Source organism: Buteo buteo, chromosome 7 (genome assembly GCF_964188355.1).
Source record: "Buteo buteo chromosome 7, bButBut1.hap1.1, whole genome shotgun sequence".
In the NCBI taxonomy this organism is placed as follows: Eukaryota; Metazoa; Chordata; class Aves; order Accipitriformes; family Accipitridae; genus Buteo; species Buteo buteo.
In genome coordinates, this window is record NC_134177.1 from 35,255,183 (window position 1) to 35,269,144 (window position 13,962).

A 13,962-nucleotide genomic window follows, 5' to 3' on the forward strand; every position below is an offset into this window, starting at 1 on the left:
AAAATGTTTGGACAGAAGTCTCTGGCGTTGACATTTAGGGATACATGTGCACCCACAGCATGGCTGCAAATGAGGACTACCATTCAAATGAGACATTTACGGAACAAAGGGATAACTGAGGTGCAGCATGACAAGTGGAAGAGGGGGAACTCTTTCTTATCTCTTCAGGATCTTTGTGAGGTTCCACTTATTTTGGCATAAAACTGTCTTAGTAAATAGAAGTTATTAAGACAATTTTGCAAGTAATATGATTTAAGACTGAAGCAATAACACATATACGTAAGTCAGGTCTCTTACTACTTTAAAACATAGTCAGTATAGGGTTTCTCAAGTTGTATTTCTACACTGGATGGTGGTCTAAAGAGACTAACTCGCTAAGCATTAATCTCTGATGCAAATTGACATCCAGGAAGTTACAGGAATTGCTGCAATGCACTCTTTGTTATTTGACTTTCACATCTTACAGATGTTCCCTATATTTAAACAATCTGAAAGCAACATTTTTGTGCAGGATCCTGCACAAAATTCAACTAATGAGAGAACCAACATTCTCCATCCACTACCTAGATCTCCTCAAGTTGTCTCTTCAGCTCTACCATGTGGCAATCGCCCCAAAACCCTTTTTCAGACAGTGCCTTCGCTGTACCTGCTCTGCTCTGTTATTAGGCTTTTTGGCCTTTGTAGGGAAAACCGCTTCACGTCTGTAATAGGACTGGAGTGCATTTTTCATATCTGGATCCAATTCAAGCCCAATGTCTTTCTCTCAGATTCTGCAGTGTATGTATCCCTTCTACAGGGATGCACCGGTGGTCTTGAGCAAATCCACCTAGCTGAACAAAGATGCCATGGAACCGCAGCTGCTGAAGTGCTTTAGAAGTAGGAAGTCTAAATTCTATTCTTCCATGTAATTTTGAACTACAATTCACATACCTTTTGTCAAAACAAAAGCAAATTTAATCCCCAAACTTTACTGACATTTGAAATTAACGTGTCATAACTGAACTTGGTAAAAACCTTATAATTTGTTTCATAGAGTTTATAGCAGAGGAATTAATTCAGCCATCTAGTCAGAATTTCTGTATAGGATAAACCATTACATTTCTGCCACTATCCTGATACTGAGCACAGTAATACACATTAGATTAACCTATTTGATCAGTGGAGACCAAATTACTGAGATGGAGAACAAAAGAGAGATCAAAGGGCCACTAATGCCCTTAACTAGCCCCTTTAGGGTTAGGGAAGTGACGAGATGAGAATACATCCATTGATCTAGGCAGATGATTCATGTCTCAAGCTGCAGAGGAAGAAGATACACACCCAAAATTTCAGATAATTTGAACAGGGTGGCTGCAGGGGGGAAGAGAGTCTTCCACTTAAATCTGGTGATCTGTTCCATCTTGTGCATGAGAGTAATCCACACAACCTAAGCATATTCAAAACAATATTCTCTCTCCTACCTTTGAACATGGACCTGTACGTTTTAGCTCCTTGTTTCAAGGTAAGGCCAATCCCTGATGCTCCTAAAAAAAGGTGCAAAGGTCCCAAGAGAACTCTTGGCCAACTCCCGCCTGACCCATGCTGGCAGCAAGCCCAAAGCTCCGAAGCATGAGATGTGATTAGGATTCCTTAATGCAGACTGAAAGTGTTATGGGCAAATGAAAGGCAGTACAACATTTCCTGTTCTTTACAGCCGGCAAAATAAGGGAAAAATAAACAGATTAAAAAAAAAACCCTAAAAATCACAGAACTCAAAAACAGAAGAGACCACCATGACCATCCACGCCACTTATGCCTACTTTATACCCTGTCCTCCTGTCTATATCTAATCTCAAAACCTAGAATGGAGAGAAGCCCAAAAGGGTGATAAAATATGAATGTGCATTGCTCGAGTGTGATATATACCCCTGTACTGAGGTTCGGCTTACAACTCTGCTTTGTTCATAAACCAAAATTTCATATATTTGACTCTTCGCAACCCCTGCAACACAGATTTTTATGATGCTGAAGATAGACAGACCTGAAGATCAAACTACACTGCTCATTTTCCATTGCACTTATGTGTTACTTTTTTTCCTTCTAAGTTAAAACTTGCTTGTTTTCAGATTAAATAAGACTTTTGGGGAAAGTCCACAGAAAGCTTTTAGGCATGTTTGAGAGCTCTATGCATGGAAAAATACAGAGATATAATACATAAAAATGCGTGTCACTTTTTGTCCAAATTAAAGTCAATAGAGTTCTCTTTGATCATACAAAATTTGTGACGTTTGTATTACTTTGACAATTCTGAAAGTTTTCATTTAAAAATAATGAATTCACATGCAATCCTGAATAGCCTTCCATAATCTATATGAAATGCCTACCAAACCTTTAGTTTTATGGAAGCACAGAACAATAAGTAATTTCTCTAATGGTTCAGAGCCATTTCCCCCACAAATCCAGCCCAGCTACAGCCAACAGGAATGACTGAGGCCCATTTTCCTTCTTCTGTAATCTCAACCCTCTGCCAGCTTATCTTTGGGAAATGTCCACTTGCTCCTTGAATATATTCCAGGGCGGGTGTATGTGGCCAGAATTCCTCTGTTGACTGTCACTCACTCCAGCCCTGTTGATTTAGCCTTCTGACCACGTATCTTTGCTCTGCTGCAGTTGGGTTTGTTTCTCCTATTAATGCCTGCCCCATGTAATTACTTGGGCCTCCAGATCCATGACCTTTTTAGGACTGAAAATCTTCAATTCAGGATGGGTCTACACCTACATGTGTCATAAATAATTCTACTGGGACAATGACCAGCACCGGATGGTGCACTGGGGAGCTGGAAGATTTAGGTTTAAAGTCCTTCAGACTCCTTCTTCAACAGAGAACAGCTTCCCACCCCATGTTATCCGGATCAGGAAAGAAGACACACCATGCAAAGCTCCAGCTCAGCCTTGCATATGCTCAAGAGAGGGATGGAAGTTCAGAAACAGTCTCTAAGCTCAGCTTTTCCTAGCAGCTAACTCTAGCTGATGCTCCCTACTCTGCTTCTGGATTTTAACGGCTCACCTATCAGCTACACTTAAATCCTATACTAATACAATACCATACTAATCTACACTGCAGGTTATACTATATACTATGCCAATCCTATACTAATACTGTCTGTCCAATTTTTAAAAGCTCTGTTTGGCCCAAATTGTTTCTTCAACACTACCGACGTATTTGTATTGGATTACAGCTGCCTTTTTGATTCAATGCTTTGTATGTTTTCCCAAGACTGCTTTTACTTTCCTGAATAGTATCTATGTCACATCTAAAGATATTTTTTTAAGCTGTAAGAGCCATTTGTCCCACTGTCTCACTTTAGTGCAATTTCCTGTTCTAAAGGTTAGCGTCAGAATTCCACTTTTTGGTACTTAGGCAACGAATTTTATTATGCTGCAGTCAGTACAAGTGGCTCAATTATTGCTAGCTTTTGAGTCAGTTCTTGCACATTACTTAACACTAAGTCAAGAATATCTTTCTGTGTACTCTAGTATTAGCTGTTCCAAGAGGCAGAAATTGCTTCTTTGAACTTACTCTTATTGTGCTATCTGACCAGTTTATTCACAGGTAATTTAAGTCTCCATTATCATTTGGTTAGACTTTCCCACTTCTTTGATCTCTGTCAACATTATGCACTCAACATCCTTTTGTTGATCCAGGAGCTGGTAGTATAGGAGACTACTAATACATTTACTTTCTTATGTGTTGGGAGTGTAACCCTCTATAAGCAGGTAAGTAGGTGATTATCCACTCCCCAATAGCATTCTGCATTGTAACATTGGAAACACTCTCCATTTCCAGGATGATCATGTTGGGTTCATTGTAGCAATTTCAAGGGTTAATTATCATTGCTGTTATGAAGATGCACCACACTTCTTTTCTGAATATATCTATGTGTGATTTTCAGCTTCTGAATTGTACACAACACCTTAAAAATCAAGATTCAGGATCCTCCTCTAATTCTCACTCATTCCACCTTAAACAGAAGATTGACTTTAAAAATAATGTTTTTAAAATACTTTCTTTCTTTGCAGGGAGAGGAAAGAGGATAATCCTTGCTTTTGGGTTTCAGAGCCTTTAGGGAGCTTGTTCTGTGTTCTCAAGGTTTTTTCCTGCAGTCATAAGTTAAAACAAGGTGCTCAGTGGGTAAATGGAAGTTGACTTTCTCCTACAATCACCTGTGTAACTGCTAAGATTATACAGAAATGAAACAAAATTTTGTGAGACTTGCAATAAAACAATGCATGTTGGGAAAACTTTTGCCTGCTAAATAAGAAGACTGTTCCACTGTTCTACATATCTACATGTTTCTTCTACATGTAGGCATGTAAGGTGAGCAGTGACTGATGATTGCTTTGCCTTCTCTATAGCAAATACAGTAGTTTGAGTTTATCTATCTCCCTTTAAATATCATTGTTTGGGACTTTCCCCAAACTTTTAACATTATTTCCAAAATACTAGCCCCAGAACTAGAGACTGTAACTAACTAACACAGTATCATCCTTTCCCTTGTGTACAAGATTGGAGTTATATACACTCAAATAAAAAGATACTAATGCTCAGTTTTAATTATGTATGCTTGTATGCACACTTTAAGTGCTGAACTATTTCTCAGATAAAAAGTTTTTTTCTTCCACAGTTAGATTTGCATGTGAATTCTGTTGTAATTCAGTTTGGAAAAATCTTAAAACTCTTTCTCTCAAGTCTCTACAGTGGCGCTCTCCTTTTCTTTCCAAGACATTCCTTATTTTCCTGCCTATCTTCAAACCACATCATCAACTCTCTCCAGTATCAAGTGGAGACTGAGGTATGGGCAAGAAGGAAACCAGGGTTTATTCCTCAAAAATCAGGTAACAGAACAGCAAAAATATTAAAAACGGAGGCTGTAAAGATTGCATTAGCAATCATATTAAAGGGAGTTTGATCTGCAAACAGCTATAGGAACTGCACTTCAGAGGGCATGTTGAATCCTTAGCTGCTCGTGGATTGCCCATTATGAGTAAGATCCAAATACGTTCTTTCCAACCTACTTGTCTAAAAGGTTTGGTTCTTCCATCTTTAATACAGGGCCATTTTCTGACTTCCCTGGGACTTTTTCAGAAGAACTCCAGGCTGCTGCAGTAAGCTCAACAGAGATCTAAACTTCCAGCCATTTGGAAACTGCAAACTAGTCCACGACATGACTTCTCCTGTGTTAAGCAATAGTTAATGCTTAGAGCATGTGCCATCCGAACAAGCTTGAGCTCTGAACAAGCTTGAAGACGATTTCTGTAAGAAGTCTAAGGTGTTGGGTTTTTGACCTATAAAGTCTTAAGTGGCTCTGCCTACTTGAGAAATTCCTCTCCTTTTGCATCATACTGCACCGTGCGGAGTGCCAGAGGTAACGCTGCCTGGGTTAAACTGAAAGTGGCGGGCGGCAGGCAGGTCCCGGGCAGCTTCCTGGCATCCACCCGCCCACCCACCACTGTTCAGTGACCTGCAAAACCGAAAATCCAGAGATTTCCCAGAAGAATCGGTCACAGGGGCAAGGGGTGTGAGGAGGAATTCGACATTGGGGTTATTTTATTATAGGTAAAGAAGATATTTTTAAAGTTAGCTTCTAAGAATGTAACACGCTGTGGTCCTAGAGAATATGGTAGGGAGAAAAGAAATCAAGAAAATTTTCTGGTAAAAGTACCTTTGGTGAGGCTCCATCACTTACATGCAGGATTTTCTATATTAAATTAAGAATGTATTTCTAAAAATATATTGACCAGAACACTGTGAAGATAATTATAAGTTAAAGAGAACTTTACTTGAATATAGGGCTAACTCTGCACCACTTATCCTTAAGCAATCTTATTATACCACTGAACTAAGAGAACATTGCTTTGAAAACAGGACCGGGCCATCCACTCCTCTTTTCCAAGCTAAGCTCTGCAGTTTGTGTTCTCCTGCAATGGGCATGAGGGTTGACTGCATCTTACAGGGTCTGACATAACCAAGAAGACCTATTCAAAAAAATGGTGTAAAAACTAGACTTCTTAGCTCATTAACTGTAAAGATAATCATGTTACGTACCTGAATTACATATAAAGAACCAATTGTGCAGGTATGTGTGAACAGGCTTAAGTTTATTTAAATAAGAGTTCCAATGACATCAAAGTTAAGCACGTGACCTAATGTTTTTGCAAGATCGGGATGTTGACATGTAAAATGAGATGTCCCCATAAAGCCTGATTCAGGTGTATTGAATATCCGACTATCTAAATGCGAACTAAAAACAGTTCTTCCCATTCATTTCTTACTTATTTTATACCTTAACAGTTACGGCTCCATTTCCCATTTTGTCTTTCCAGTGGCAGGAACCCACTGCAGGATCAGGACCCAGACAATTTTAAATGGCATTTTATATTCTGAGTTTCGATACGTAGTGGCAGAATTAGAAATTACACCGTAAGATACACACGAGAGGTCACAGGTACACTTGACTAAGCTTTCCCAGAGCACAGCGCCTGGCACAGGGCAAACATCCTGCTGCAGAAGGCACAGCCTGACCCCCCGATCCCAACACTGCCATCTGAAACCAGACCTGGATGATGTTCCACACTGGATTCAGTAGGATACAGAACAGGAATGATCCCCTGCACACACACAGTGGCAGAATCAAGGCCTAAAAACATATACAGTGCAGGTCAGTATCTGTGTACACAAACGCAATAGATTAGATTAGTGTTTCCCCAACCTCTCCATTTTGAGGATGATTTTTAAAGGATAAAGTCCATTTGTAAATCTGACACTATTTACGGCTGACTATTCAAAACGCCTCATTTGTGCTGCTGTGATGGCAGGCAATACGAAAATCCCACCTTGTATCACTGCATTTGGTTAAAAATGTCCACACATCACACAATAGAGATTATCATCTTCTCATTTCGAAAAGGCCCCACACTCTACACTTTGTGCTCAGTTGCAACACCACTGTAGTTTTTGTAAGGAATAAATATTGACTTTCCTGGACATTGCCTCACGACAGAACAGGACCTTGAGTACATTTGACTAAGATTTTTTTAGCCTGGTAATATAATTTTACAGCATAGCTTTCGTTCTGAGTGGTTCAAAAGGCGTGGAAAAACAGGCTTTATAAATGTCACAAATTGCCCATTTTCATTTTCAGATAGGTGACCATGTTCTAAAGCTGGCTCAACTGTATTTCTTTTCTTACAAGACCATACAAAATTTATTACTTTAATTTAAATTTCCAAGCTACAAGTTTAATTAAGATTACAACATACCACATTTGGAAAGTCAAGACTGGAAAAAGCCATGCAAAAATTAAGATTTAATATTAACGCAGGCTGTTTTGTTATTTTTTGTTTTCAAGAATAAAGCGCACGACTGCCAAGCAAATTACCAACAGAAACAAGAGAGTACACACCAGGTCTCAAGAAACTGTGCTCAAAACTTAGCATATGCAGGAGATCGGTCTGTTCACCAAATAGCTCAGTTCTGTTTCTGAGCAGCATCTGCACCTCATGGTGAGACATTCAGATGCTCTCTCCTTAGTAAAGGTCAGAAACCAGCATTAATTTCACTTATAAAAATACGTGGTGGTGACACCACAGGAACCACTGTATGGGTGAAATTCAACTTTCAGGTACAGGCAATACACAAGACAACAACTAGCAGGGTCAGTAATTCTGGCGTGCAAAGTCTGGATGTGTATTTTAGCTGTAACAGACCCCCAGCTATCAGCAGAAGTGTGTAGAAAACCTTATGGATTTCACAAAGACAAAAAAAAAAAAATCACGTTTTCTGTCCGATGTTTCGCGTCCCAACATGTGACTCGACACACTCAGCTTTATAACATCAATTAAGATACGCAATAATCTTCGTGGGATCAACCGACCACATCCAACATGCAACATTAATACAAGCACAGCTACAGATCGTGACTGAATGAAGAATCAACAACCATTCGCATGATCCCTTCTGCCTCAAAACAGTGCGCAGGGCTGGGGGGCAGGAACACAAAGGAACCAAACACACAGGTGGACAGCTCACATAAAAAATGACTCCTTGCTTCAGTTATAAACCCGCAGTCAGGAAATAAAATCAAATCCGTTGTGCTGGGAGCTGAAGCAGCAAGGAGGGAAAAGGGGGGAGAGGATAGGAGTGGGGAGGTAAGGCAGATGGAGTCGGATAAAATACAGCTGCTCTTACCTGGAGCAGTTTTCCTTCGGCCGGAGTCACCTCGGCAACGTTTGCAAACTCCCCTTCCAGTATGATCGGCTCCACTTTCAGGGGGATCACCCTAATGATGGCTTTCTGCGCCGCCGACCTCTCCGACTCGACCGCCGCCACCAGCGCCAGCCCTGTATGGCCAAGTCCTGCCTGCAGGGTCGCCATGAGCAGCCAAGGCCAGAGGACAGCCAGCTGCAGCGGGGGGCCAGCACTCATGCTACCAGCTGCAGCAGCGGGCTCGGGCCACACATACCGCTCAGGAACGTGTCCTCACCCTGCGGCGGGCTCCAGCCGTCGGCAAAGCTCGTCGGGTTTCCGAGCGTGCGGTCCCAGCGACGGGGAGGCGGGAGAGAGAGGACGGAGGGGCTCAGTCGCCGCCAGCGCTGCTTACCGGACAACTTCTCCGGTTCTCGCCATCACCGTTTCTCTTCCTTGGTGCCACGTGCTCGAAGGCCGCTGGGAGCTCACAGGCATTTTTTAAACAAACAAACTAAAAAAAAAATCCTGAATTATGAGTCCATCCTCCAGCAGATAAATCCGGAAAGATCAGCGAAACAGGTTGCAAGCAAGAAATAAGTTCAGATATACGGGAACACCGGGGAGCATTAGGAACTCATCAGATCCACAGAGATGAGGCGTGGGGAGATCTCCCCACGGACATGGTGTCCTCGTGTCCCCTGCCCAAGGGTTAGGAAGATCCACAGGTTCAAAACATCCATCTCAAACACCCTGGAGAGACACCTCACCTTCTTGCCAGCATTTCCCACAACACGAGCTCAAGCCCTTCACCTTGAATGTTATCTGCAATTACTGGTATCCTTCTCAGAAGTTACACAGGAGGTATTTCTTGAATTTACGGTGAAAAGAAAGTTTGCTTCTGTACCATTCTCCTCCAAGTCGAGTTGACCCTTTCCATCCTTCTCATGCCAGAAGCGCTTCATTCAAGTTTGGAGATCAGCTTTACTTTCCTCCTAGCAATCCATGTTCAGAGTCTGACTCTGGGTGCAGTTCTCCAGGACAATTAATAAAGCAGGGAGCTTCTCTTCATAGTTTCAAGTTCCCAGGGAATAAAAAGGCCCCAAAACACTTTAAAAGTTTAGATACCAAGCCAAACAGGTATCAAGCAAAAAGTTACAGCATATCTGGTTTCTTTCGCACTATTTCTGTGCGTGCCTGAGTTCTGTTACAACCACTTCCAAGCACGCATTAAGGAGATCCCGACTAAAGGCCCCACAAAATAAAATATAAAGTTCCATGGTCTGCCTGAAGGTCACATGGAACGTATCGAGGAGTCTTCATAACTGGGAGATTTTAGACAGAGGCTATTTTCAGTTAAAACCAAAGTTACAGTGATCACACAGCTATGAAGAGAAAAAGTGATTAAAAAAAAAAAAAGAAAAAAAGATCTGCAAACCTGTTAGGCAGTGTGCCTGCTGGAGTCCGCAGGGGCCGGGACGGATGGGAATGTTGCTGTAAATCCTAGGCAAAAGTTATTTCCAGCAGCTTAAAAAACCTGCGTGGGTCTGATGATGTTTGGTTTTGGTCTTTTTTTAAAAAAACAAACAAACAAACAAAACCCAATCGGTATTTATAATAAAAAAATACTTTAAAAAAAAAAAAGGAAAGCGATCTCTCTCGCACACATGCAGCAGGCAGGTAGGTGCGAGCGGAGCTCCAGAGCCCGAAAGAGAATCCAGCAAGATCAAAGGGAGAAAATTACTGCAGACAGAAAGCTCCCGGGGCAGGCATGGCTGAAAGTGAAGTGTCCGCATGTAATCTACAGACCCGAGAAAGAACCCCAAAACGCTTCGGAAAGGCTCCCGTAAAATACCGAAGTCTCTCCCCTCGCTACAGCAGACGCAATTATCGGCTCTAAACGCAGGGAGCGCGAAGGAAAATAAAACCTGGACCATCAGCAGCGACCCGGCAGCTAAGCCCGGCGGGCTGCCTGACCGGGACCGGGTAGGCAACGGCTCCGGCGGGCGCGGGGGCTGCCAGCCGCCGGACAGCCCCGGGAGCTGCTGCGGGAAAAAGTCCTTCTTCCAGAAAAGCTGCACCTAACCGCGGCAGCTCGGCCCCCGGAGAAGGCAGGCTGCGGCTGGCCGCGTCCTCCCCCGGGACGGCCGGCGCTCTCCTACCTGCTGACACAAAGTGAGGGTGGAGCAGCCGGAGCCGCCGCCCCCCCGCCGGGCCGGGACCGCGGGCTCCCCCTCCCGCCGCGCCGCCCGCCTGCAGCGCGGCTCGGCGGCGGCTCCCGGTGCCCGGGCCCCGGCGGGGGCACAGCGGCGGGGGCACAGCGGCGTGGCAAGCCAGCGCCGAGGCGGAGAGCGGGGGCGGGGGGACGGACGGGGGGACGGGGGGACGGGACGCGACCCAGCGCCAGCCCGGGCGTCCCGGGGGGAGGGCGGCCAGCCGGCGTCCCCAGCTGCTCGCCACGCTGGAGCGTCCTGACGGATGGCAGCCGTGGGTCTGCGGGCCTGGGAAGGGCTCTGGCCATTTCACGCGCTGCCTTTCTCCGGCTCTCGCTAATTTAGATTCAGTAGCCCTTTTGGAGTTGCTGCTGCGAGGAGGTTTCAGGTCAGGCTGATGTCAGAGGTCTGGAATTCAACTGCTATTCTCCTCTGACATCACTGAGAGGTGAATAATACCATAGGTCAGACCTATAACCTCAAAGTAAGGTTGCGACTGGAAATCTGTACATCGGCGTGGGATGGAGTGGTGCTTCAAGAGGGCACTCGGCAATCGACGCGAAAACAAGGCACCGTGCGCAGAAGGCGTATATGATCCATCCAGCCGTTCTGGGAGTCGTTCGCTGTCGCTCCCAGCGCTCGTGGAAAAGCGCGTTCCAGAAAGCGAACAGATTAACGAGGGTTTTTTTGTTACACGTGCGACCAAACTAATCCCTGGAGTCACTCCACAGAAATTAATAAATTATGCAAACGAAGCATTAGTCCACTTTTTTTTAAACGTGGCTGTGCGGTAATGGTTATTTGTTGATGACAGTGTCAGCAAGAACTACTGAAACGTGAAGCATTTTTTTCAACTGTGATACTCTAGCATTTGTAATTTAAAACACAGAGAAAATATAAATGCAACACCCATTTCAGTTTAAAAGCTTAATTTATTACAGATTGCTGCAACTATGCCTAAGCAAGTATAAAAGAACATCCTCGAGGTAAAACAAATCCCACTCTGTTCCCATTAAGAAGAATATAGTTAAAAACATCTTATTACAGAAGTTACTTATTATTTACTGACTGAACTACATCCATGTTAAGGTGCTGAAATGCTAGACATTCAATCTAGAGTACCTGAGACTTGTGAGGCCTTGTGCAAGATTATACAGATTTCCTACAGTTGCAAGTGTCCTTTCTCCTCTGCTCTCTCACAGTACGTCAGTGAGTTGCCTAAGGATAAATAGTTTACATGCATGTGTATTCTGAAAGTGCTGTACTGCAGGAGATCCAGCTCCATAGCCTTTTAAAATTAGCATATTAAAAAATTTTAATACAAAGATGTCATCATTTGTCTTTAGACTCATAGAGCATTAAGACAGTAAGGCTCCACTAACTTAAACCTCTGAAAGTATCAAATCTTTTGGTGGTAAACAGGAGCAAGAAAGGTAAGCTAAGAAGTTGCCTTTGTATTTTATTTGAATTAAAGAGGCAGCGGCCCCAGTTTGATAAGGCTGAATTCCTGTGATTTCTGTCTCCTCACACCCTGAATCCAGGAAGGCTAGACCGATGCTCTCAAACCCTGTTGTTCTTAATGGCACAAACTACCACAGGACATACAGACCATCCACTATTTCCATGGCATATTACCCAACAGTCTCAAGCCATGCCAGCTGGGGAGCACAAAACCAAACTCAGGTGACAAAGCTGCAGCAATGTTATCAAACTTTTCCTTTTAACTGCCTGAATACTTGCATTCATTCAGAAATGCTTTCCACACTGTTTCATTTGAGGAGGAGGAGGATGTGAATGTAAGCACCTAGCCTTTCACTATTCACGTCACCTGAAATTGCACTGCATGCATATAATATATGATAAAGAATAAACAAATCCAAGAACAATCAGTGTGGTAACACTCCCACTCGCTCTACTAACAGTACCCTCCGATTGCATTTGTCTAGTTTGGACTGTTCGTGAATAATTAAAGGTTTTGTCTCGGTTCATCCTACTGCTCAGTGTTCACTTAGGACATCCTGACCATAGCTAGAAGCTACACAAAGCTCTGGTGGGCATAACTGAGGTGGTCCTGATAAATTCTCTCTGCTCCATTCTTGTGCATTTTGCTCAGGCCTTGCTCTAATTAATTATAAAAACAATATGAACACGCATGAAACAAATTTATGTTTTAAGTGCTATTCCACATTTATTTTCCTAACATCACAAATACAGAATGTGCCCCCTTTATCCTTCAAACAGTATTTTAACATAAGTACAAATGCATAGCTATTAAAAACTTATGATCTGCTATCAATATAAATACAATCATATTTTTAAAGTTAAGAAATTAATAATTTAAGACCTATTTAAAACAAAGTACAAAAATAACAAATATCTTATCATTACAGATACCATTAGAATTGAAAACAGAAGAATTCCCCATTAATGTAAAAGATCAGCAGCTGTCATATGTAATGGATACCCACCATAAAGGATACACTTGCTGCTGAAACAGAGCATTGGCTTAGGAAGGAAGAGCATTTCCTGGTTAATCACTCAGAAAATTAGCTCATCTTTCCTATAGCTGCTCTCCTGAAATCCCTGACCCATTCAGACCTAGAATCTTGTGACTTTCCTACACTTTTGTTTAATACACAATTCCCAGTAAAAGGCCACAGTATGACTTCAAGCAAAGACAGTGAGAGCACCAAACACCATCTATGCTGAGCATACTGTAGCTTCCAACAATGTTAAATAAAAGGATTCCAAATACAGCACTAAAACCAATTTGTTCCCCAGTAAGAAAGTTTTGAGAAAGTTTTTAATGCTTCCTGTTTACAAAAAGTTAAGACTTCCCATATCTAAAAAATACAAGCAGCTAACTAATTAATTCTTATTAAATACTCTGACCACTATACGCTCTATAACTTAACAGATAGAAAATGTAATGGAAAAGGTAAAAATCCTCTTTACAAAAAGTTCAGGCTTCCCATATCTAAAAAATACAAGCAGCTAACTAATTACTTCTTATTAAATACTCTGACCACTATACGCTCTATAACTTAACAGATAGATAGAAAATGTAATGGAAAAGGTAAAAATCCTGTTTACAAAAAGTTAAGACTTCCCATATCTAAAAAATACAAGCAGCTAACTAATTACTTATTAAATACTCTGACCACTATACGCTCTATAACTTAACAGATAGATAGAAAATGTAATGGAAAAGGTAAAAATCCTGTTTACAAAAAGTTAAGACTTCCCATATCTAAAAAATACAAGCAGCTAACTAATTACTTCTTATTAAATACTCTGACCACTATACGCTCTATAACTTAACAGATAGATAGAAAATGTAATGGAAAAGGTAAAAATCCTGTTTACAAAAAGTTAAGACTTCCCATATCTAAAAAATACAAGCAGCTAACTAATTACTTCTTATTAAATACTCTGACCACTATACGCTCTATAACTTAACAGATAGAAAATGTAATGGAAAAGGTAAAAATCCTGCTTACAAAAAGTTCAGGCTTCCCATATCTA

The 13,962-nt window shown here is 42.0% G+C and overlaps 1 protein-coding gene across 1 annotated transcript in view; it reads right to left on the minus strand.

The window, feature by feature from the left end:
• The window catches only part of RNF43 (ring finger protein 43), a 58,348-nt gene extending 49,884 nt beyond the window's left edge, over positions 1 to 8,464 (minus strand). Inside the window, exon 1 of the mRNA XM_075033322.1 lies at positions 8,228 to 8,464. Within this exon, the coding sequence (XP_074889423.1) occupies positions 8,228 to 8,464 (237 nt within the window). The remainder of the gene's footprint in view (positions 1 to 8,227) is intronic.
• Positions 8,465 to 13,962: the final 5,498 nt, after the last annotated feature.